This window comes from Naumovozyma dairenensis, chromosome 1 (genome assembly GCF_000227115.2).
Source record: "Naumovozyma dairenensis CBS 421 chromosome 1, complete genome".
NCBI classification, from domain to species: Eukaryota; Fungi; Ascomycota; class Saccharomycetes; order Saccharomycetales; family Saccharomycetaceae; genus Naumovozyma; species Naumovozyma dairenensis.
Genome location: NC_016479.1, coordinates 573,500 through 598,329, shown reverse-complemented (window position 1 = coordinate 598,329; position 24,830 = coordinate 573,500). Strand labels below are relative to the sequence as shown.

At 32.6% G+C, this 24,830-nt stretch overlaps 9 protein-coding genes and 1 non-coding gene across 10 annotated transcripts; 5 read left to right on the top strand and 5 right to left on the bottom strand.

The window, feature by feature from the left end:
• Positions 1-886: 886 nt before the first annotated feature.
• PKP1 (protein kinase PKP1) lies at positions 887-2,317 on the top strand (the record flags this gene model as incomplete). The annotated part of the gene is made up of 1 exon (XM_003667618.1): positions 887-2,317. One exon carries the CDS (start codon positions 887-889, stop codon positions 2,315-2,317), a length of 1,431 nt encoding a protein of 476 aa, XP_003667666.1.
• A 766-nt stretch (positions 2,318-3,083) lies between these two features.
• NDAI0Atrna13G lies at positions 3,084-3,154 on the top strand. The gene has a single exon. It is a non-coding gene; the product is annotated as a tRNA-Gly (tRNA).
• Positions 3,155-3,481: 327 nt separating this feature from the next.
• CBR1 (cytochrome-b5 reductase) lies at positions 3,482-4,429 on the top strand (the record flags this gene model as incomplete). The annotated part of the gene is made up of 1 exon (XM_003667617.1): positions 3,482-4,429. The coding sequence occupies one exon, from the start codon at positions 3,482-3,484 to the stop codon at positions 4,427-4,429; it is 948 nt and encodes a 315-aa protein (XP_003667665.1).
• A 515-nt stretch (positions 4,430-4,944) lies between these two features.
• Positions 4,945-5,934, top strand: AGE2 (GTPase-activating protein AGE2; the record flags this gene model as incomplete). The annotated part of the gene is made up of 1 exon (XM_003667616.1): positions 4,945-5,934. The coding sequence occupies one exon, from the start codon at positions 4,945-4,947 to the stop codon at positions 5,932-5,934; it is 990 nt and encodes a 329-aa protein (XP_003667664.1).
• A 519-nt stretch (positions 5,935-6,453) lies between these two features.
• PIG2 (putative protein phosphatase regulator PIG2) lies at positions 6,454-8,487 on the bottom strand (the record flags this gene model as incomplete). The annotated part of the gene is made up of 1 exon (XM_003667615.1): positions 6,454-8,487. The coding sequence occupies one exon, from the start codon at positions 8,485-8,487 to the stop codon at positions 6,454-6,456; it is 2,034 nt and encodes a 677-aa protein (XP_003667663.1).
• A 1,842-nt stretch (positions 8,488-10,329) lies between these two features.
• On the bottom strand, positions 10,330-12,633 carry MET30 (ubiquitin-binding SDF ubiquitin ligase complex subunit MET30; the record flags this gene model as incomplete). The annotated part of the gene is made up of 1 exon (XM_003667614.1): positions 10,330-12,633. One exon carries the CDS (start codon positions 12,631-12,633, stop codon positions 10,330-10,332), a length of 2,304 nt encoding a protein of 767 aa, XP_003667662.1.
• A 1,657-nt stretch (positions 12,634-14,290) lies between these two features.
• On the top strand, positions 14,291-17,653 carry SYG1 (Syg1p; the record flags this gene model as incomplete). Its single annotated transcript, XM_003667613.1, has 1 exon — positions 14,291-17,653. One exon carries the CDS (start codon positions 14,291-14,293, stop codon positions 17,651-17,653), a length of 3,363 nt encoding a protein of 1,120 aa, XP_003667661.1.
• Positions 17,654-18,196: 543 nt separating this feature from the next.
• Positions 18,197-21,673, bottom strand: NEO1 (aminophospholipid-translocating P4-type ATPase NEO1; the record flags this gene model as incomplete). Its single annotated transcript, XM_003667612.1, has 1 exon — positions 18,197-21,673. One exon carries the CDS (start codon positions 21,671-21,673, stop codon positions 18,197-18,199), a length of 3,477 nt encoding a protein of 1,158 aa, XP_003667660.1.
• A 433-nt stretch (positions 21,674-22,106) lies between these two features.
• On the bottom strand, positions 22,107-22,865 carry DFG10 (putative polyprenol reductase; the record flags this gene model as incomplete). The annotated part of the gene is made up of 1 exon (XM_003667611.1): positions 22,107-22,865. The coding sequence occupies one exon, from the start codon at positions 22,863-22,865 to the stop codon at positions 22,107-22,109; it is 759 nt and encodes a 252-aa protein (XP_003667659.1).
• A 417-nt stretch (positions 22,866-23,282) lies between these two features.
• NDAI0A02570 (cytosine permease) lies at positions 23,283-24,602 on the bottom strand (the record flags this gene model as incomplete). The annotated part of the gene is made up of 1 exon (XM_003667610.1): positions 23,283-24,602. One exon carries the CDS (start codon positions 24,600-24,602, stop codon positions 23,283-23,285), a length of 1,320 nt encoding a protein of 439 aa, XP_003667658.1.
• Between the last annotated feature and the right edge of the window lie 228 nt (positions 24,603-24,830).

Below are 24,830 nucleotides of genomic sequence, written 5' to 3'. Positions count from 1 at the left end.
ACAAAATGAGTTTCAAATGTAAACAAAGAAAGGATTTTTCTCTGGAGAATACATTGGAAATTTAACAGTTACCACTGGGTCCACAATAGGTTATTTAAGAGGATCCTGTCCAACATCATAGAAAATTACTAATAAAAGCTGTACCGATTTAATATTAATGCCATAGGAGTCTCTCTGTTCGTTTACCTGAGAGTTATTGATGTGATCTTGAGTGTCATTATTGTTGTTCATGTTGTTGTGGTTTTATTGATTACTTAACGGTTATTTAATAGTGTTTACATACGTCGATCCACTATCTGTATTTATCGTGACCTATTTAAGTATTAAGGTAGATTCTTTCTAATCTTCTATCTTATTAAATTGTCCATTTGAATATTTCACATTGCAGTTCGAGAGGTCGATCCGGACTAAATACATTCACCCACACAAAGGTGGCTTTGGACACAGTAGTGCTTTACTTTAACAATCCATACGATGGTCAACCTGAAAAAGAACCAAGATTACTGTAATAAATTATGGTAAAATTAGTTAAAAAAAAAAGAAAGGATAATGAAACGCTGACTTAATATTTTCCTTTTAAACATCTCTCATCTTATACATATATATATATATTTTTGATGGATTTCTCAGAAAAAAAGAAACATTGGCATTAATAATCGTCGTTTTACTTAATAGTTCAGTAATCTGAGTAAAGAAATATTCTGTGCTGTTGAATTTTCATATAAGTTTGTTAGTGTTGTGAGTCGCGGACTTTTGAAATCTTGAAACTCTGAATTTTTCTGATATATATCACGTAATATCGATAAGTGAACTCCTACTTATACAATGCTGACTACAGATAAATAAAAATCCAATTGACCAAAAAAATTCTAAGGGAATAACAAAAATGACATCTCGTCATCTTACTCAAGTGAAATTTATACCAAGAACCATTTCTCGCTCACCTTACAGCTGCCACAATTTCTCGACCAAATCGATCGTTTTCAACAGGAAGGTGACTCATCTGCATCAACATCATCAGCATCATCATCCTTCAGCTAAAACCGACGGAATTGGTCATAAAAGCCTCACGGAACCTGCCGTTTCTCATTTGGACTTTCAAACACATTACAAAATACGAACGAATATAGAATTGCTCATTCAAGATTATTCCAGAAAACCAATTCCACCATTATCTTATGGTTTCTTGACAAACTTCAAAAAAAAACCATTAACATCCAATGAAAAATATAATTTAACCATAAAGACAATAAATTATTTGATATCATATACGTGTAGACAATTAAATTCAATTCAAAATTTACCTTATATCGTCATCACAAATCCAAAAATTAATCAAATTAATTCATTATATTTAAGAACTTTGGAAGCCCTATTATCAAAACAATTCCCGTACGATTTATATAATGATGATTTAATCATTGATTTATTAAAAAAATTAAATAATGAACATAATGATAATTTGATACTTTTATCCAATGGATTGAAAGAAATTCATCAAGATTTATTATCAAGGAAAAAAATATTCAAATTCTTAGATGATCATATTAAAGATAGAATGTCAATGAAATTGATTATCTCAAACTATTTATCCTTATTAGCTCCTGTTCAACTTGATGATGACCCTAATATGATTGGTATAGTACATAAAAACTTAAAAATTTCTACTTTGATCAATCAAACAGTAGAATTCGTCAATGATTTATGCCAAATGAAATATAATACAGCACATGATCAAATTTCTTTCCAAACAGACAAAAGGAAAAGCTCATCATCTCCTCCATCAATGATTAAATATTTATATGGTGAAGATTTGACGTTCCCATGCATTCCAATAATATTAGAATACATCTTCACAGAACTTTTCAAAAATTCCATAAAGGCACAATTGGATCACAATGTCCATAAACCAATCGAAGTGTCTCTCTTCCAAACTGATTCTAATGAGTTAACCATCAAACTCAGAGATTTTGGTAAAGGAATAAATCCGAACATCGAATCTGAAATCTTCCAATATTCGTTTACTTCATCAAATGAAAGATATAATCCAATTGATGATCGTTACATTGACACTAATGAAAATGCATTGAATAAACATTCTTCCACAGTAGAACATACGTTACCACAAGCTGCCATTCCTGGAAGTGATGATGTCAACAATAATACAATTTCTGGTATGGGGTATGGATTACCATTGTCGAAAAATTATTTGAAATTATTTCAAGGTGATATTAATATTCAAAGTTTATGGGGTGTAGGAACGGATGTTTATATTAAGTTGAAAGGTCCCTCACAACAATTACTTAAGGGGCGATAGGAAACTATATGGTTGATGAAATGAAACTACCGGTGTAAGTATACTTCAATGTAAGCAGTTTAAATATAATTGAGACGCGACGCTTACTAGTTTATCTCCAGCATTGCGTAATTTATATTTTAGTGGAATTGACTCATCACCAGTATATTATACAACAAAAACCGTTATACTGTGCACCGATATCGGTTAAGTTTAATCTGATAATGTGGATGCTTTAAAGACTATCGTGGTACGTTAAATAGTCCAGAAAGGTCGTTCTTGTTGAGCCTTATACTTATCCGTCACTTCTTGTTCATTTTTATTATATCTAATAATGAAATAATGTATAAACTATAGGAATATAAATATATAATTGTACGAAGGGAGGGATTAAACCATTAGGTCCCTGATTTTTATACACTTTGCACTGTCTTTGAGTCTAGCTCTTCGTTGTAAGTTCGACATATCTTTGCTATGGAATTTATCCGAATGTTAGAATCTGCAATACATTTTCATGTATACATAAAACAAAACTCATAAATACTTGCCATGACATCCAACTTTTAATTCAATAAAAAGAAATTTAAATATAATCCACAAATTTTAATGCAGCTACAAACATGTTTACAGTGCACAAAGAAGTTCCAAACATCACTTGGAACCTTACAAATTCATGATAATTCTTAACTCTCTTCTCTGGTTACGACTCATAGCTTCTTGACAATTAAGACGTGATAGTAATACTTCCTTATACTAATCACATATTTCACAAAAAACATGAAAACAAGCGCAGGTGGTTTAGTGGTAAAATCCAACGTTGCCATCGTTGGGCCCCGGGTTCGATTCCCGGCTTGCGCATTTTTTTAAACTTATCTTTTTTTAGTACCTTTTTGGTAACCAATAACTACACCCATTTTTCTTCATTTTGAGGAATGGTTGAATAAATTCTATTTTTTTTATTAATGAGATGTTATGAGAATTTTCGAAATTATTTATACTACTCTCTGTTACTTATATTCTTAGCATTAATTCTTGCACTTACTTTCTTATTAACTTTTTTTGCAGAAATTAATTATTTGCTCTAAAAATTTCTTCATCTCGAACTTTTTAACATTGAAGTGAACTAAAAAGTTCTTACCCTTTTTGAAGAACACCCGAGTCAATTATTATTAATAGAGAAGTCTGATGTATATTCAAACCGAAGTATCTTCAAATATGAACACTATGCCAACAGGGACTCCAGCAAATGTTGCCACCGAACCTTCGACCCCATCCAAAGCAAAGGTATACCTAACAATCTTAGGTTTCACCGCTTTATTTACACTCATTTTCAAACAATTAATCAATATATTTGGCACCATAAGAACCAAAAAAATCATCTTAGAAAAGGGCAAATTCCATAAATTCCCTTTAATCTCCAAGACAATCCTAACACATAACACCGCGACATACACCTTTGGATTGCCTCATAAAGATGATATCTTGGGATTACCAATTGGTCAACATATCTCTATTAAGGAAAATATCGATGGTAAGATGATAATGAGATCTTATACTCCAACTTCCTTGGATTCTGATACTCATGGACAATTTGAATTATTAGTTAAGACTTACCCTAATGGTAATATTTCAAAGTTTATTGGGAATTTGAAAATTGGTGAGACTATTAATGCATGTGGACCTCAAGGTAATTACGAATATGAAGTTAATTGTCGTAAGAAATTGGGGATGATTGCTGGAGGGAGTGGAATTGCGCCAATGTTCCAGATTATGAAAGCTATCTATTTGAATGAAAATGATAAGACTCAAGTTACTTTACTTTATGGGAATGTTCACGAAGAGGATATCTTGTTGAAGAAGGAATTGGATGCAATGGTATCTGGGAGACCTGATCAATTTAAGATAGTTTACTTGTTAGACGATCCTGAAAGAGAAGACTGGGAAGGTGAAACTGGTTATGTTACCTTGGAGTTGATGGAAAAATATATACCAAAACCAACTGAAGAATCTGTTCAACTATTAATTTGTGGTCCACCAAGAATGGTGGGTACTGTGAAGAGAAACGCTGTGACTATGGGATACCCAAGGGCTAAACCAATCTCAAAGATGGAAGATCAAGTCTTTATATTTTAGAAGGAAGGTCCGCTATTATACATAATTTCATTTCCTAGTACCTTAGTATATAGTCTTTTTTTTTAATAGTTTGAAAAGTACTCATTTCCGCTACATACATCATCTTACATAAGTATTTTTGTTTAAATACTTGATGGTCTCTGATATTTTGATTGATGCATAATGGTGTCAGTGACACTTTTTCTAAAACGAAGGTGAAATTTTCTGAAATCAAGAAAAAAGCGGGAATGTAAAACTTCGACATGAAAAAAACGATAAATAATAATAGAATTTATAGAATATGATACGTATGTGCTGGCTGTAACTGAGGTGATATCTGAGATTTATGAACTGTGCGTGTATTCTTAGGGTGAACGATTGATCAAATTGCGGGTCTGTATTTTTAATTGTCCACCTTTGTATATCCGTTAGGCGTTATTTTGTTGCTGTTCTTAAGCAAATCATTTTTAAACAACTATACCAAGCCTGAGACTATTGTCTAAAACAAGTGATTTTATTTTCTGACAAATTCTGTAATGTCCACTACCATACAGGTGAAGAAGGCACTATCTGCGTTATTACGTGATCCAGGAAATTCCAATTGTGCGGATTGTAAAATTCAATCTCATCCGAGATGGGCTTCATGGTCATTAGGTGTATTCATTTGTATCAAATGTGCTGGTGTTCATAGATCCCTGGGGACTCATATTTCTAAAGTTAAATCAGTGGATCTAGATACATGGAAAGAGGAACATTTAGAAATGCTGATTAAAATGAAAAATAATAATATTGCTAACGACTATTATGAAAATTCTTTACCAGGTTCTTCTGATTTAAGAAACGGGATTACTGATACCAATAAGTTGATACTGTTTATCAAGAATAAATACGAGTATAAGAAATGGATTGGCACGAATCTGCACTTAGCAAAGCATGAAACAAGTGAATCTTTACCTTCATCAGGTGACTCATCTAATTCACTTTTAGATATTGGTATCAATACTGATGCTGTAGGTAATAATAATAATAATGATCATAATAATAAAACAGCTCACATTAGTCACGAACGTCCTCATCCTAAAAGTGCTAGTGGTAGTTTATTGAATTTACAAACGTCATCCGATAAGTTTAAATCCACAAGAACGAAAGATACTCATAGGAATATATCGAGAATTCAGTCGAATCCGACTCGTGAAAGAGCACAACCAGAAATTGTTCAAAGACCTGATTTGAAAAAATCGATCTTATCTTTATATTCGAAACCGGCATCTAATTCGCAAAGTCAAAGTCAAAGCACCTTTTTCAATAATAATAATAATAACAATGTAACATCTGCATCTACACCGGCATTAGGTTCAACATTTCCATCAGCCAACGCTAATATCATCAATAATACCAATAATAATAGCACGTTTAACATGAACATGAACATGAACTTCTCTACGAATTCCAATAACAATAATGATAGAAATAGTTCAAATATTTCATTAGAAGATAATGATCTATTTAAGAACGTCTGGACTTAGGCCAAAAAACAGCGACAAAACCTTCCATGTATATTTTATAGTATTTTTTATGTATTCTATATATATCGATTCTTCTTTTTAATTAATCAACATCACAATATAATATAATACAATACGATAAAATAGAACATCATTGAAGAATAACGATTTGACGACTTGTCAAGAGTATTTTTAAAATTTAATATTATGTGACTATATATTACTGAATATCTTATATAGATAGAATATTCGAATCCTGTTACTTATTTATTGCTTTTTAACCTTTTCTAACTTTTCTAAATTTTTTATTTTTTTATTTTTGTTCATTAGATCTATTCTTGATTTTTGTATTAAGAAATTAATGTTTTATTTTTTTTCTGTTATTATTATATTTCCTTCCCAAGTTCTGGTCCTGCCATGATACTATATATGTTTAATATTTTTTAAATTTGCTCCCACCCTAAATATGAATTTTTAATTTTGTTTTCATTTTAATTGTAATTTTACTATTACTTTTCCTATGTGTCCAATTTGAGATTCTCAAATAATAGTATTTGCGAAAGGGTTTTTAAATCCATCCAAGACCACATCGACGGTATAATTTTTATTATCATTATTATCCCAAAATTCTTTTCTTTCTGTATCATTTCTCGTTACATATTGAATACAAAATTCCAAATGACATTTATTATCGAATTTATTAACATCATCAATTAAGAATTTGAAAACATCCATGTTGGAACCCGGTAAGATTTGCTTTGCATTACTAACAAAAATTGCTTGAATTTCTTGGAATGAATTCCAGTGATCCCATGTATACCGCACTACGACATTCTTATCAAAATAAATATTTTCCACAAGAACTCTACCCATAATATATTTATTTTTCAAAGTTGCCGTTTGACTTGGTAATGAATGCCCATTATTTACATAATCATGCTGAATATGTAAATTCAAATCCTGTAGGAAAACTTTCTTACCACGTGAATAATTAACAAAGATGTTCAATTTCAAACTCTTTGGATTCTTATTACTTAAAATTGGGAAATTTCTGTTATACAATCCGACTATTGTTTTCCCATTGGTTACCGGTGGATTAAAAGTAACAAACCCACCGAGACCATTTTCGTAATCCCTTATCTTCCCATCATCTTCATCACTGTCGTTATCAGCAGTATATTTTTTCTTTGTACGAATTGGTGTAGACTTAGAGATAGAACTATGTCTATCATTGAGGATCAATTTTTCAAGTCTCAAATTGAAAATTCCATCAGTTCGTTCATCATTGTCATCATCATGGTCATCGTCCTCATCATCATCACTTAAATTCAACAATTTCTTCAAAGATTTCTTCTTCCTACTAGAAACATCTTCCTCGCCTTCCTCGTCTTCGACGTCTTCTCCATCTTCGTAACAAACAGAACGTTGTAAAGGTTTTGGTTTAAAATTCAAAATATTAGTCTCTTCATGTGATGCACTAACGATAATTGGAGATTCATCTTTGGAGAAGTATTTAGTAGGCAACTTATTATCGAAATGTACACTCTTACTCCTTGACAATTGGATTCTTCCATTAATCATCATCCCTTTGTTATTCGAGGGGTGTTTACCCTTCATGTTAAGGATTGAATGATTTGGTGTTATTGGTAAGGATTGGGATCTTCTTTTCAGAGATGGCTTTAATAATTCTCCTGATTTTTTGTATACTGGTTTGTAGTAATCCAGTGTAGATTGTTCAGAGATGCCGTTTGTTGTTGGTGGTATCTTGGATTTGGTTAGTGGGGATATACCATCGTATTCTTCTTCTTCTTCCTTTGATGTTGTGGTTGTGGGTTCTGTATCGTTGAAATAATAACTATTTTTATAATATGAGGGAGAGAAGGTGTTGTCTGTTAGTGGCGGACTAGGTAGTTGTTGATAGCCTGGGAATGTGGTTGTGTTGCTGGAATAGTTAGTGTTTGATTGAAGGTCCTTATTCATGTTTGTATTTCTTTCTAGTTGTTCTTTAGGTAAATTGTTCATTTTCATTTGACTTACTCTTTTTGGTTTATGTAAGAAGCTCAAAGAATTGAATGGTAATTGTGATGGAGTTGGAGAGTTTGAACTTGAGTTTGAGTTGGAAGTAATGTTATAATTGATATTAGATCTTGAATTTGATTTATTGAAATCTGGAATAGGTGATGCAATGTTATTAATGTTGCTACCATTGAATGCGGTTGCAATGGCGATATTTTTAGAATTGAGTATATGAAAGTTTTCCATAGGAGGAAAAGTTCTTGATGGAGTATTATTTCCCTTATTGAAAGTATAGGAAGGTGACAATGAAGGAGAAGGAGGTGCCTTCGAAGTTGGAGAAATCCCTCCAGCAGCATCATCATCATCGTAAGGGGTTGAAATCCTATCATCGTTACTGCTGCTGGGTATGGTTAGGTTTGTAGTATTGATTTGCTTACTATTACTATTGGATATACTATTTGTAGCAGCGGTAGTAGAGGCAGCAGCGGCATGAGCAGATAAAGCAGGTCTCTTCGTAGTGAGATCTGCATGATGGCCTAGAACATTTGTTGTATTCATTAATGGTGGTACTATATTGGAATCTCTGGATAGAGAAGTTTGAGATGTATTTACAAAACACTATTGGTTTTGTTTATTACGATTATATGGGAAGAAAACTTTATTTATAAAAAAGATTAAAATAACTTCGAAGGAAGTGCTGAAATTATTTAAGGGCTGTTCGAGAAGCCTAGTTAACAATAAAATCTGTAGACCAGATGGAAAAGCTCGAGTTTTTTCCTTTTTGTCAAATTTCAGATTTCAGATTTCAGATTTCAAAGGAACGGGGCAGTTGTCAGTCAATTTATGCAGATTTGTGCATTTTGCGACGCACAGGCAGACATTGTGCAGCCACAGAGGCATAATGATAATATAAATATATATGTTTTTAAAAGGGAACACCAGGTAAAAACGTAGACTGTCAAATGTGGAAAGTCCCTAAGTACATAAACAATATAGAGTATTTCAAGCCGTCTTATCCGTAGGGATTCCATGCTTGGACTAGAAAATGTGCCAGCTTCCAGAGTATACGATAATCATACTTATGCAATTACCGACGAACCGAAGTATGTATATGTATTGGTTAGTATGTTACCCATACTTTTCCAAATTATTTCACCTTTTTGCTATATAGCCAAAACAACATTTCATAGTTTATAGCCAACTAGCTGCAGCAATATTATGTGATTCAGTTCCAGGATTTTCTTGGGGATGCAGATTGGAGTCTGGAGGCAATTGTTCTGTCAAATGCCAATTGTTCCCGTGAAAGATATAAGTAAAAAAAGTGCCAATATTTTGGGAAGTGAAAGGACAGAATGGGTTCCCAAACTATGCTTGAACCGTTTCAACATGCTCTTCATGGGGTCAAAGATAACGCTTCTTCAAATACACTATTAGGGCATTATTTACAAGGTTGCTAAAGGTTTCCCTACTCCTCAAAACTAAGCCAACTTTTGTATCTTCACCCCGCAGAAGAAAGCTCATATAAATTTCAGTAGGAGGTTGGTAGCAATAATGTTATCCCGAGTATTCTCTTTCTGTCTTTTCTTGATAAGTTTTTATTTGGCAGTAACCATTTGTTTTCTTTCCTCACTTACTTCAAAAATCTTATATTCCAAGTTATATTAACCAGGTTTAGCTGAAATTTCTCCTACTCAATCTTACTTACTACTATGCTCTATATAACTTATGTTCTGACGACGCTTGTTTTTCAATGTCCTTCCTAACATAATAAGGACTGCCGTGCTTGCAAGAAAGGGCCCTGGCACCCTATGGGATTACCTAACGCAGGGTCTTGTACATACTATCTATAATTACACATGGATACTTTAAAAAGTATAGTTGTTTTCACCAATATAAATCTGTATCGTTTTATGTGGATGATGATCATCACACAATTCGGAGTTTAGATGGTAATGAGATCTCAATTTCCGATTTTTTGCAACTGGGCCGGGTATGTACTAACCAAATAGTGTCAAAACAATAAACTTGCTTGTGCCTCTCGTATTTATTATGTCATACGGAACAACAAAATGCCACGATGCCGATACCACCCACCCCCCTTCAAAATTCAACTTCAATAGAAATTTCTTTAGTACAAAGGTACCTTAATTGGTCGCCTTAGTTGGCAAATAGTCTTTTCTAACAAGTGCTGTTTCGTCACATATCAAATATCATATATTTAGTACTATATATACTGTCTTCTCATCAAAAGGGTCTGGCTATCTTATCCAGTTTTTCGGTAGATAACCTAGGCCTTACCTTTAATTCATGTTCTTGTATTTTTAACAAAAATAGTTATCAAATGCTGCAGATATATTAAAAGTTGTTATATGATGATTATTTAATTATTAATATTTTTGATCAAAAGAGGAAATAATGAGAACTTTTTTTTTTTGACGTATATCTTGTTAGTGTTCTGATCATACTGTGCTTTTCGTTAATCAAATTTATACATTTTGACACAACCAACTTCATCACCGCTAAAGAATTCCGAATCACCAATTCCAACACATGAAATTGGAGAAACTTATTTATTGCAGTTGGAATTGGGCTCGTATTATTTGCAGTTGTACCGTTATTACTTGCCTCATGTGTATTATTATTATTATTATTATTAATATTATTATTATTACCATTGTTGTTGTTATTAGAATTTGAGTCATCCTGTGGTTGTAATTTCTTACCATGGAAAGTATGCATACATTTCCCACTTTGTAAATCCCAAATTTTGATACTACCATCATGAGATCCACTTATAATTCTGAAATTATCAGCAGCGATATCCCAAACACCTTCTACGTGTCCGAATTGTGTTCTGATACATTTCCCAGTTTTCACATCCCATAATTTAATGGTGTTATCTAATGAACATGATAATAAATGAGTTGGATAGGGTATAGATTCATCTAAGGTTTGTGTTTGTGGTAAATTTTCATCAACTCCGTTTGCATTATCATTATTATTTGTAGTAGGTTCATTCGTGGTGGTATCATTTGTCATCGCAACATCATCATCACTAGCAGTGATATCTTCACTATCAGTAACTAAATTCTCGACATCAATAATAGTTAATGGGATAACTTTTTGAACTTGTCCCACATGACCTTTAAAAATTTTCAAACATGAATTTGTTCTAATATCCCACATTCTAATGGTAGTATCATCACTACCACTAAAACAAGTGAAACTCTTTGGATGCAATTTAACACAATTAACCCATTCAGTATGACCTCTCAATGTATAACAAGTTCTTGATTCTACATGCCAAACTTTAATAGTCTTATCTGCACTTCCTGAGACAATGATCTTCTTATAAGAATCAACACTCATAATGGAATCTGTATGACCTCTATAAGTGGAAATACATTGACCTGTCTTATAATTCCAAACTCTAATAGTCTTATCTAATGATCCGGTGACCAATTTTTGATCATCAAAATGTAATGTCTTTACACCATCTGTATGACCTGATAATCTTCTAATTAATTTATTTGAACAAAGATCCCAAATGGCAATGGTAGAATCATATGATCCAGTGAATAATAATCTATAATTGAATTGTAACGTTAGGACACCATCCAAATGACCTTTAAATTCTTGAATTTGACAAATACCTTTCCTCCAATTTGATTCCACTTTGAACCTTTCTCTATAGATAACTTTCCATGGTCTAGTGTTATTAATTTTCGCATTTGATGCTGCTACAATGGAACACGCGGTGTTGTTGTTGTTATTGTTGTTATTAGGAGATCCGTTCATGGAGGGTGCCATATTTGTGGGACATGTATTACTTTTAATAAATCTTGCTCTTTTCATATGTAAGAGTGGTAACCCCCAACCGCAATTGGGACATTTCCTATCAATATGTTGTTCACACATGTGATACCAAACTCTATCGTCATCAGCTAATAATTTCCATTTTTTACAAACACTTGTTGAATTACATAATGATTGACAATCCAAATATGATAAAATTTTCAAAGATAATTCCTTTGGTAAAATGGATATGAAATCTATTTTGATGATTTTAGTAAGTTGTGTTGAAATGTATGATAATTGTGGGAAACATGATGATGTTAATATACCATCTATGATTAATTTTCTAATTTTATCATTTGAAAATTTGAATTTATTTATAATTTTGTTGATTTCAATTTTTTCTTGATTATTTTCTAATTTATTTATATTTTCATTAATTTCTTTGAATTTTTGAATATCATGTTCATAACATGATGTATGAGTTGGTGATTTTTGAATATCTGGGTTATGTCTATAACAGAATTTGGTAAAATTAAATTCAGGCAATGTTTTTGATGATAAATTGGTAGATAATGATGATTCTTTAAGTTGTTTTTTAATGGATTTGACCTTTTTGGGTGTCGGGAGTCTTTGTTCATGGGTTTGATCATGTGTTTCAGATGATAAAGATGTGTTGTCTTGTATTGAGTTTGTCATCTTAGAATTTGAATTTGAATTTGAATTTGAATTTGAATTTGAATCTATTATAGCATCAATTTTTCTTTTATTTGGTGAGGATAACATAGATGATGCTATATGGCCATTATTCAAATTATTTATTATCTTCTCGTTGTTATTGCTATTGCTATTGCTATTGGTATTATTATTATTATTTTTAGATGTGTTATTAACCAGTTCTGTTAACATTTGTGTTGGTGTGATATATGATGATGGATCTATGGTATGGTGTTATAATATTGGTGCAATTTTTTTGGTGTGGAGATGGTATCTGGGAGTATCTGTTTAGAGTTTTAGAATTTATGATCCACTTATATTCCAATGATGGATCACTGAAAATGTAACGTAATGTAATGTAAAAAGAAAGTCTTGGCTATCTATATCAATGACACACACAGACACACACACACACGGGAATAGAACAATAGGTTGGGTATATTTTTTATATTGTTTTCTAATAGATATGTTTTGAATCAATATAGGAAGTGTTAAATAATGTAAGAAGACTACGTAGATACTATAATTGAATATATATGTGTGTGTGTTAATTTACATATATAGTAGACTCTCCAAAATAACGCTAAGTAAAAACTGTACGTATTACATTGTTAAGTTAAGTTAAGCTAAGCTAAGCTAAGTTAGCGCATATTATTATTATTATTCTCTGCGAATTTGATAGAAACCCAAATATCCATCCACATCCACATCCACATCGAAGAAGAACTTCCAAAAAATCAAAAATCAAAATTCAGAAAACCAAAAAAATTGGTGTCGTTTTGCCGTGTGAGATTATATTTTTTTATTATTTTATTTTTTCGGGTCACGTGGAGAACCCATACACCTGGTCTTCTACCTAGACCTTGCCTTGAAAGCCACAATTGTGGCTTTATGTGTTCACAGGAAAAAAACAAGCCGAACATACATACATACTAAATTAGGGTATTGAAGTGCGGCCCTGATACATACTCAGGGCATGTAGTCGACATGAACTGTATGTGCCACTTCGATTATACCATATAGATAAATAGTTTGAATATATTTATAATAAAACTAATTTCAGTCCCTTGGAAAGCTAACAGTGTCGTTGTTGAAGGTGCCTCTAATGTAGTTTTTAGAGAATATATGATATCTTGTTTGTCTTTATATATTTATATGTCTTTCCGAGTCAATTGCTTTGATATACGTACACGTGTGAGCGTTCTCTTCTTCTCAAATGTAGCGATGGCTGTAGAGAAACATCCACTAGCTCTTTGATTAACTAATGCACCAATTAATAAATGTACACTTGCCCCCACTGGGGACCAAAGGCGAGAGGGTTACCCGCAGAGAGGCCACGTGGGTTGGCTGCACGTGACGGAGAGACAGAGGTGAGAGGACAAACGGACATTCCGCGAATTCCGCGACGACGCTAACTGTAGTGCAGTGCTGACTGTAGTGCAGTGCACGGCAAAGTGACCGCTTTTTTTTTACAATAAAAAACTCCGGCTGCGAACGTCAGTTACGTTATACGTACTGTTGCTGTTGCTGTTGCTGTTGCTGTTGCTGTTGCTGTTGCTGTTGCTGTTGCTCTTTGTATATAATAAGATGACATTCTCTTCATCCATGGAACCTCACCTCACCTCATCTCATCTCACCTCTTGTCCCAGCTCTCATTCCTTAGATGATGCTACTGCTGCTGCTACTGCTGCTGAGGTAAATAGACAGATGCATACATTCACAGCATAAACTATTTGTACAGTACTCATAAAAGTAATAAACAATAAGAAGAAGGAAGGCTCCTCCTACTCCGCCAGCCACTGCAACACAACACAACACAACAGAAACATAATATAATATAAGTGGAACAATGAAGTTTGGAGACCACCTTAGAGAATCTACCATCCCAGAATGGAAGGATAAATATATAGATTATAAAACAGGTAAAAGGATCTTGAAAAAATATAGATCCAAATTCCAAAATTATGATCACATAAACAATAATCACCTTACAGTTACACCAGGGCCTACTGACATAAACGGGAATCAAATAGACCTAAACCAAAATCCCATTAGGAAAAATGAACACTTACAAAAACAGCAACAACAACGTGTAAAACAAAAAGTAAACTATTGTACTCCTCAAGATCTAAGAAGAAATACAAGTAGTAACAATAATTTAAACAATTTACCTTCTCATCTATCTTCTTCTGCTTTATCAAATTTAACTAATGGTTCTATTTCTTCAACTTCAAAACATAATTCTCCTTTCCCATCTAGATCTGCTTCTCCAAATATTTCTGCTTCTTCATCAAACATTTCATTGAATTCTTTAAATTCTTTAAACACTTTGAAAAATTTGAATAATAAAAACAATAATAATAAACCAAAACAACAACAACAACAACAACAACCTTTAAAATATACAGAGGATCAAAAAGATGCTATTCATGAATTCATTGAAAATTGGTTGATTAAAGAAGAATTAACTAAGTGTAACGATTTTTATCTATGGTTAGTTAATGATTGTAAAAAAAAAATGATTATCTTGGAAAATCAAATTAAATTTTATAATTTCCAAAAAAACATTCAACTTTCTAAAAACAATATCAGTAATAATAATAATAATAATAATAATAATAATAATAATAATAATAATAATAATAATAATAACACTGACACTTCTTCCGATAATATGAATGATACTAATAATGATACAGATGAAAATATCTTACTTTTACCTCCTAATACTTCTACTTCCACAACTAACATTTCAAATACTGATACCACTTTGATAAACAGCTTGAGTAAAAATAATAATAATAATAACAATAATAAAGATGATCAAATTTTGGAAATTACTGCAACTACTACTTCTGACACAAATGATAATCCTCAAAACACTCATAGAAATAAATTATACGGTACCATATCAAACAAAAAGAACATTAAAAGTAAATATGATAAACATAACCATTATACAAAACAATTAGCAGAATTCTTAGATAGAAATAGATTGATGCCATCATTACCATCTTTACAAAATATACCACAATTACAAAACATTTATAATAAAAGATCACAATCCATTCATCATCATCATAGGAAAAGTTCTATTGGAAAGGAAACTTTTACACCAGATATGATAAGTTTCTCTCAAATAACAATATCACAAGCTCAAAAATTATTAAGTGATGCCATAATTGAATTTTATCTTTTCTTACAATTAGCTAAATCTTATAGAGATTTAAACGTTACAGGTTTCAGGAAAATTATAAAGAAATTCGATAAAACATGTCATACAAAGGAATTAAATAAATTTATGACTTTCGCTAAAGGGAATTATTCCATCTTTAAACATATTGATCCAAATATTAAATTAATGACAAATAAAATGAAATTAAGTTCATCTTATCAACCTGTAATTTTCGATGATTTAACTCCAATGAATGAATCTGATGATCCATTATTATGGTGGGAATCAAAAGTGAAAAATTGGTACATTAATGATTTAACCAATTCTTTAAATGATATGAAATTAAATAATAAAAAATTGAAAAAATTAGTCATTCAATATTCTTTAAATGAAACAATGATTCATAAAAATAATAGAGCCATTGTACAAATGTCTATCGCATCATTATTCATCGGATTCGCTTTCATATTAACATTATACACATTATACGTTTCATTCCATGCATCATATGCATCATACATTCATAAGATTTTATTCCCCATGTGGAGTGGTTGGTACATGGTATTTTTAATCTTGTTCTTATTCATTATAAATTGTTTCATTTGGTACAAAACAGGAATTAATTATAGATTCATCATGTTTGGTGAAATTAAATCAAGAAATGGTACTCAATTTTATAATAACGATTTCGCAACAACTAGAATCTCTTTGAATCTTTATTTCCTTTCATTTTTCATCTTAATTTGTTCCATTTTCGCTGCATTATCTTTCCATTTAAATGATTTAAACCCATTCGGTATCATTTTCCCTTGTACCATCATAGCATTATTTTTAATGCCATCATTCATAAATATCCCATATTGGAATAAATTAATTCAAACAAGAATATTCCTAATAACTACATTCATTAGATTATTCTTCTCAGGATTCTTCCCCGTGGAATTCACAGATTTCTTCATGGGTGATTTAATTTGTTCCCTAACCTATTCCATGTCAGATATAGCAATGTTTTTCTGTATTAATTCAAACAACCCAAATAAAGTATGTGGATCATCACATTCCATTTCCATGGGGGTAATGTCATGTTTACCAAGTTATTGGAGAGCAATGCAATGTCTAAGAAGATACACAGATTCAGGTGATTGGTTCCCTCATTTAATTAACTCCATTAAATATACATTGGGGATAATTTATTACGCAACATTATGTGCTTATAGATTATCAAACCATTCCATGGCTAGAAGGAAACCATTCATCATTTTCGCAACTTTAAATTCAATGATCACATCCATTTGGGATATCATCATGGATTGGTCATTATTACAAACAGGGTCCACAAATTGGTTCCTAAGAAATGATCTTTATTTAGCTGGGAAGAAAAATCCAGACACGGGTCAATATAAAATGAGAAGAAAATTAATTTATTATTTCGCAATGATTTGGGATATAATAATTAGATTCCAATGGATTGTATACGCAATTGCTCCTGATTCCATTCAACAAAATGCATGGACTTCATTCGTCTTAGCGATAACGGAAATATTAAGAAGATTTATTTGGGTCATTTTCCGTGTGGAGAATGAACATGTCGCTAATGTTCATTTGTTTAGAGTCACTGGGAATGCTCCATTACCATATCCAATTAATTTAACATCAATAAGATTACCTAATAGTAACTTGAAGACTCCTTCATTAATTGACATTTCTACAATTTCGACAACGTTTGACAATAACGAAAATGAAACTACCTTGAATGAGAATGAGAATTTGAATTTCACTTTATCTAATATGGAACATGAATTCCAACAACCTTCTGCAGCATATCATTCATTAGTAAGGAAAAATGCATCAATGTTTGATAATATTGGCAGATCAATTCCTTGGGCTCATGCTACAGATTTCCAAAGACCACAAATGAAAGCAGCAACAAATGAATATGATGATACTGATACTGATGGAGAAAGTACTACTAATAACACAATTAAAGAGATTTCTGATAGTGAGTCAGAAATGGAAAGTTTTGTTTCAAGATATTGACATGTATTTTTATTTATTTATTTATTTATTTGTCTATTATTTTTTCTATAGACATATTGCATATATATATATTTATTTAGCCTTCCCCTCATTTACATATATTATACACATAGACTACCTTCCTTCAACCTGGTATACATTGTTTTTGTCGTCGTCCTGGCTGTAAACTAATTACTCATCTCTAATTACTAAAGACTTCAAAATAACACGGTCTTCGGATTATCAGCGCAAAGGCTGTCGATATTTACACTAAACATGACTTCTTTTCTAGGTTCAAAGGATCATACTGACATTGGTTTATTGTTTTTTCGTTTGCACAGTCCCCACTTTCAAAAGTCTGGAAAATCTCCTCAGAGATAAAGTGGAGTTTCACTTTTCATTTTTGTCTTCAAAGGTCTACAGTACAAATCAATGATAATTATATTGAGTTGACTCATATGTAATCCTAGTAATATATTTTGGTTAAACAATGATATTTTTTGATTATTATTTGATGGATTCTATATATAATTTATATATGCATTCAATGCAGCGTCATTTTCTTTACACATTGGAAAATTCTTGAACTTTAGCATAGCTTGGAGGATGTAACTTCCTATGAATCGCCTTTGCTGCCCAAACTGGGAAAACCGAAATCAATACTATGAATAACAATTCACCATAAAACTTTAATGCTAACATGGATTCTAAATCAAAATATTCACCAAGAAATGGGACTGATACAACATAAACTAATAATGTTATAATTTCTGTAAGCACCATTATCTTATTCCAGGTATATATTTCTAATGCCACCATTATTAATTCATTAAGTATCAATGCTGTAAAACTTATTGCAACCATTTTGCTGAAATCATCAGTTAATAAACTTGTAAATCCTTGAGAACACCCTTGAATGATTGAACCTTGAAAGAAAGACAAGGCAACCCATACGAAAAATGTCTTATATGACAAACTTTTACCCTCTGTCAATTCTTTGTATAATTCAGGGTATATCTTGGTCAAAGATTCATCAATATCATGATCCAACGTTAACGAAAAGACAGGGGCCATTGTATAGCATGTTGCATAACCAACCATTAACCACCCTTGGTATAATGCAATAGGTTCAAATTTTGAACATATTGAATAAACTGCCTGACAAATGGCAATAATTAAACCTCTATGCATAACAAATTGAGCTAATTTAGCTGATCTCTTGTAGGAATTTCTACCATGCCATAGTAATAATTCAGTTAAATGACAAAATTGGGTAATGGAAAAATCTGCTGCTAATGAGGCTTGCTTCCCCTCTTTACCTACAATACCAACACCAACATCTGCAGATTGAATCATACTAACATCGTTACCACCATCACCAATACAACACACCCTCTTACCGGTAAATTCACGGATAATTAATGCAATATCTGCCTTTTGTTGTGGAGTACAACGACATGCTACAACAGTAGGTAACAAAAGAACAACATCGAAAAATTCCCTTCGATAGTATTTTAAAAATGTTCCAAGCGATTCACCATCAATTAAAAGACATGCGTTTCTGTTGATTTTCAAATATTCTAATTGATTTAAAGCACCTTCTGGTTTACTTAATTTCGTTATAATATGAACATATTGACCTCTGGATATCAACTTGGCACTAATCGAAACACATCTGGCAGTTTCCACTTTATCACCAGTCAACATCCAAATTTTTATCCCTGCGTTCCTTAATAATTCTATAGATGATTTAACATCCTTTTGTAATTTGTCCTCCACACCCGTTAGCCCTAATAATTCTAAATCATATTCCAAGTATTTTGATATAACTTGATTCATTTGTATATCACGGTTAACCATAGATAACGAAGCATCATCATATTCTTTTTTAAATTGTTCATATGCATTTTTCGATAATTTTTTGCGACCTATAACTAAAGTACGTAATCCTTCTCGTGCCATATTACCAGTTTCTTCTTCTAACCAATCATTATTTTCCACAATCTTAGTCATTACTGTGTCAGCTCCCTTTTGCATAAACCAATATTCGTCTTTTTGATTATCATGAACAATAACACCCATTCTTTTAGAGTCAGAATTAAAGGGGAAAACTTGTAAAATATCATAATTTAAAGTGGTACCAGATTGTCCATGTAACAATGTTATAGAATGTCTATCTCTCTTAAATAATGATAAACCAACAGATTCAGTGAATTTAACAATAGCAATTTCATCCGGTGATGCAGCTTGATATGTTAATTCATCATCATCAAAAGTTGGCGTAACGTTATGGCAAATTGCTAATGTTAGAATCATATCACATACACGGGAACTAATATCTTTTCTTGATGTGGAGAGCATTCCTGAAGCTGTCCTTTTCGAATCATCTTTATTTGTGTCGACAAGTGAATGGACATAATCTGAAACTATATCTAGTGTTTCCGATGTGTAGGATACCGTACCTAGATGGATTTTTTTCAATTCCATATCATTTTGAGTTAAAGTACCAGTCTTATCACTTAAAAGATATTCAATACGACCCAAATCTTCTGGGATGGTACTTGTTCTAACAATCGTTTCCGGAATAGTATCATCATTCTGAATTTGATGAGCATACACTGATTTGGCCAAATCTAAGTTGACTCTTAATGATACGGGAATGATAGTAGAAAATAAAATTAAATATCTCATGATATCTACGTACCAATCTGAATTGTGGAAACCTGCCAAGACAACTAAAATAATAGATAATGCAAAAACGCAAGCACATAAGATTTTTGAGATATTATTAATCTCCAATTCCAACAGCCCTGTTTTCACTTTAGGTTTTGTGGTGTTTAATGACTGTCTTGTATCTCTTCCTGTAAATATAACACATGCTATACAGAACCCACTTGATGCAAGGACAGTATTTGCCCAGAGAGTATTGTCAACACTTAATGCATGTGACGTAGATCCCTTGTATGTAATCCTTCCTAAAAACTCATGGATGTTCTTTAGAGGAGCAGATGCCGTAACAGTAATCTTGTTAACCAAATCACTTTCAGGTATATTTTGAGTCAAGGGACATGCAATTCTTAATTTCCAATCTGTTTCACCGTCAAGTTGATCTGTCTTGATGAAGGATTCGCCTGATGGTTCGCTTGATTGTAATAAAACCAAATCTGCTGGAACACGAGATCCCTTATGTATCTTAATCAAATCCCCTACTTTCAAATCTTTACTTGCTACTAACTTTGGTTGACTTAATGCTTCATATAATTCATTATTTGATTCCTTATCACGTCTTCTTCTTTGTATATCATCCATAGCTTCCTTCATCATATTCACAGTTAGGACAAATGCTAATGGCACAACGTATGAGGATAGATAACCAATTCTCAAAGCAGGAACTGCTTGTGATAATGCAACGATTAAAAAGTACAAATTGAAAAAGAATTTAAACTGCTCATATAATATCGTTGGAACAAAAGTTATGGCATTATATTTTGCATTGGAAATTTCATTACTTGGATATCTGTTCCTGTCATATATTGGAGTTGTATCTGGATGAATTTCTCTTTCCATATGTTGATCTGTCAATTCGATGCCACTTCCTATGGAACGGAATTTCTTCCAATTACGAGAACCTGCCATCTTTATATTGGAAATGGTCCTATCCCAAATATTACTTGATGATGGATTTAATGCCACTTCTGAGACGTTCCTATATTTATATGGACTACCTCCATTGGATCCAAGAGAATGATCGTCAATCAAAGGTCGTCTATCTGTGTCTATTGATTTCTTGTTTGGATCAACAAATTCTGGATCAGCAGAATTTAAAGTTCTCATTTCAAATTCTTCTCTTTGGGGGTCAGATTGTTGTTGTCTGTTTAAATTGTTTGAATTACCAGATTTATGATGTGGTGTTTCTATTTCTATATTATCTAATGCTTGATCGAAAGAATCGTCGAATTGTATCTCAAATGAATCAATACTATTTCTAGGTCTTGCGTTACTATTTTGTCGACTATCCCCTAACGGTGGAGAGAATGGCATCGGTTATATTATATGCAATATTGTCTTAATAACTTTCACTTTTCCCTTTCCTTTTTCTTCGTTAAAACAAAAATAACAACAATAAGAGCACTTCAGAAACTCTGTTGGTGTACCTCCTACTTTCTCTAAAACGTTTGTGTGGCAAATGCCTGTCAATTAGAAAAACCCTACTAGAAGAATATTCTATGCTAGTGCCACTTTGGTTCTAGAGTCTTTGATGATCTGTTTATTGTAAATGTACATTGTAATAATCTATGTGATGGTATTTGTATACTAGTTTAAATTTGTTGTTATAAAGTGGATCGGCGCCTCGTCGTAACTAAGCGACACACGCCCGATGGAATACGTATGGCTACAATTTGGATGATTATAGAATAGAATTATGGGTCAATAATAAGATAAAAAATATAGAAAATATTATTTAAAATAAAGTTCATAGTATAAATGGGACCATGGCATATTTCGGGACTACTTCGTCTTTAAATTTAAGTTGGTAAAACGCTTTCGTCTCTAAGGCAGAAATTCCTAAACTCACAAAAACCCAAACGAATAGCCAGCAAAATTCATTGTTGAATGCAATGAATGACCCATATATTATAAGTTCATCCAGGTAATGAGGACAACTTACCAGTTTGAATAACCTTTCCTTTGGTAACGAATATTTGACCAAATTAGCTAGTACTTCATGATTCTTATATTGATCCCAGGATGCTAGAAAGAAGATTAGAAACGTAAATGTATCCCTTGGATATCTTGGTATCTCCTGATAATGCAGTTTGATACCCAGTATTATGTGCAGAGTAGAATAGAACCAGATCCCTACAACATAATGAGACCAATTCATTCTTGATTTTGCCGAATATTTACTTGTATATAATGTTTCGTATAATCTTCTTAATGAATGGAAAAGTAGCATCCAAACAATCGGGTATGATGGATAATAACAAAAAGTTACCAATGACAATACAGACGACAAGTAATAGAAATGGGAGAAATATGCCTTTGGAACCGTGAAATGAATAATTTTTTGCAGGATAGTTTTGTTTTGCGGTTCATCATGATCTTTTAATGTCTTACCGTATTCAAGAAAGTCCGGGAGGTACAATTTAGCAACTATAACTGAAAGGAACCCTATGAAAAAAGATATCCTGTAAAGATATGTTACCAATTGCAAAAGTGGATCAATTTCCATTGGATTGGCATTTATGTAGGGCTTCTGGGTACGGTAGTTAATGTAACGAACAGCGTTATAACATAAAAGTATAAAAGAAGTTCACAAGTTTTCAAAGTCCAAACTTTTCAAAGTGTGAAGCTAAATGTCATCACTCCGCTACACATAGTTAATTTGACAGACTTTTTGTAGCATAAACTAGACTGCAAAAACTAACGTTTAGTGTCTGGACTATTGTAATAGTGTAGAGATTAGCCTGTTTAGATAAAGATATCACTGAAGCACTAATCTAAGTTTAGAGAATAATTTATTGGAAATGATTCTAATGTACAAAAAATAATACATAAACGTAGATAATGCACCTTGTTCTCGCTGCTATCCCTTTCTTTTCATGTGAGAAATAATGGGAATACGTACTAAGATATATATCCTATTTATTCAACGTCCCATATACTTCAACTCTAGGGGTCTCAAGATGTTATAAGTTATGAAAGCCCAACTTGCACCTAATTCAAAACCAATGTCACCACCGTTATCCCCAATCAAACGTCCAATTTCACCCTCCCAGTAAACTTGACACATACCAAGGGCGACTCCAAAGGCACCAACAATCAATGCAGAGGTACCAGCAATACCAATTGGTAGTTTTTTTGAATTATTCCAATCCTCGATATTATAACCCTTGAATCCCTTTCTATATATAAAATGCTCAGAGCACGAAATTGCAATGTATATGGCTAAATAATAACCAATGGAGTCCATAAAATATTGCATGAATTCATCAAAGTAATAACAGGCTGGAATAGCAATACCTACTGTTGCAGCATTACCTAACATGGTCCAAACAACTCTTGGTACTTTCGAAAATGGATGATAAAGCGCTTGCACAGACAATGCAATGGTATACATGTTAGGAATGTTATTTGCCACTGTAGACATCGCTAGTAACACACAACAAAATTCACCAAATCCATGTAATGAGTTTGGAACCAGGATAGCGTAAGTAACCCCACCCAACCCATTTTTATCGTAGTATGCCATCCATTCAGGAGTGTTAACAGCCGCTCTAGCTGAGGCAGCACCAAGGATCATAGTGAAAAATAATGGGAATGATAAACCTGCCACCAGGGAAAAGAAGATCTTATACTTATTTGTACGTCTTGGCATATAGACAGTATAATCTGCAGCATATGTTGTCCACCCAGTAGCAAACCCAAACACAGCAGATCCGAATGAAAGAACACCCCCAGCAGTTGTTGGGCCAGATGTCCATTCACCACCAGAAAAATTACCAGACATTTTCAAACGAGCAATAATAACTAAAAACACAGCAAAATTAGGGATCCATGACCATTTTTCATAAGCATGAATAATATTATAACCGAAAAATGTCACTAAAACGGTACATCCAACGATAACCAAACAACCTGCCCAAAGGGGACAGCTATTCCCTTGATTAACCATGTTCAATAATTGAGCTGATGCCACCGTATTGACGATCCCCCAACCAACACATGCAATGATATTAATAAGGGCAAATATCCTCGCGGTAACATTCCCCAGAAGGAATCTTGATAAAATCATTTGTCTTAATCCAAACTCTGCCCCAAACACAGAAAAAAATGCTACTGATAGTAACCCCAAAATATTGAAGAATATAATAACTAGTACTGATGTTCCAAAATTAAGATTATATACGATGGGTCCTAGACCACCTAAGGTATAAGATGCAATAACCATATTTGCAGAGAACCACATGGACGCTGCATTCGTAATGGAATCATCAGTTTTTTCTTCATCTGTGATGGGTTCTACACCTTTAGTTTCAGCGTTCAAAGAGGCGAAAAATCGGTTAAAGAATGATAATCTTGTTTCTTCCACGTATGCTTCTGGTTCCTCTTGTGTGGATTCATATTCATCAAATGTTGGGTACGTTTTCACGTCATGCTCGTTTTGTTTTGATGATTTATCAAAGGAATTTAGTTC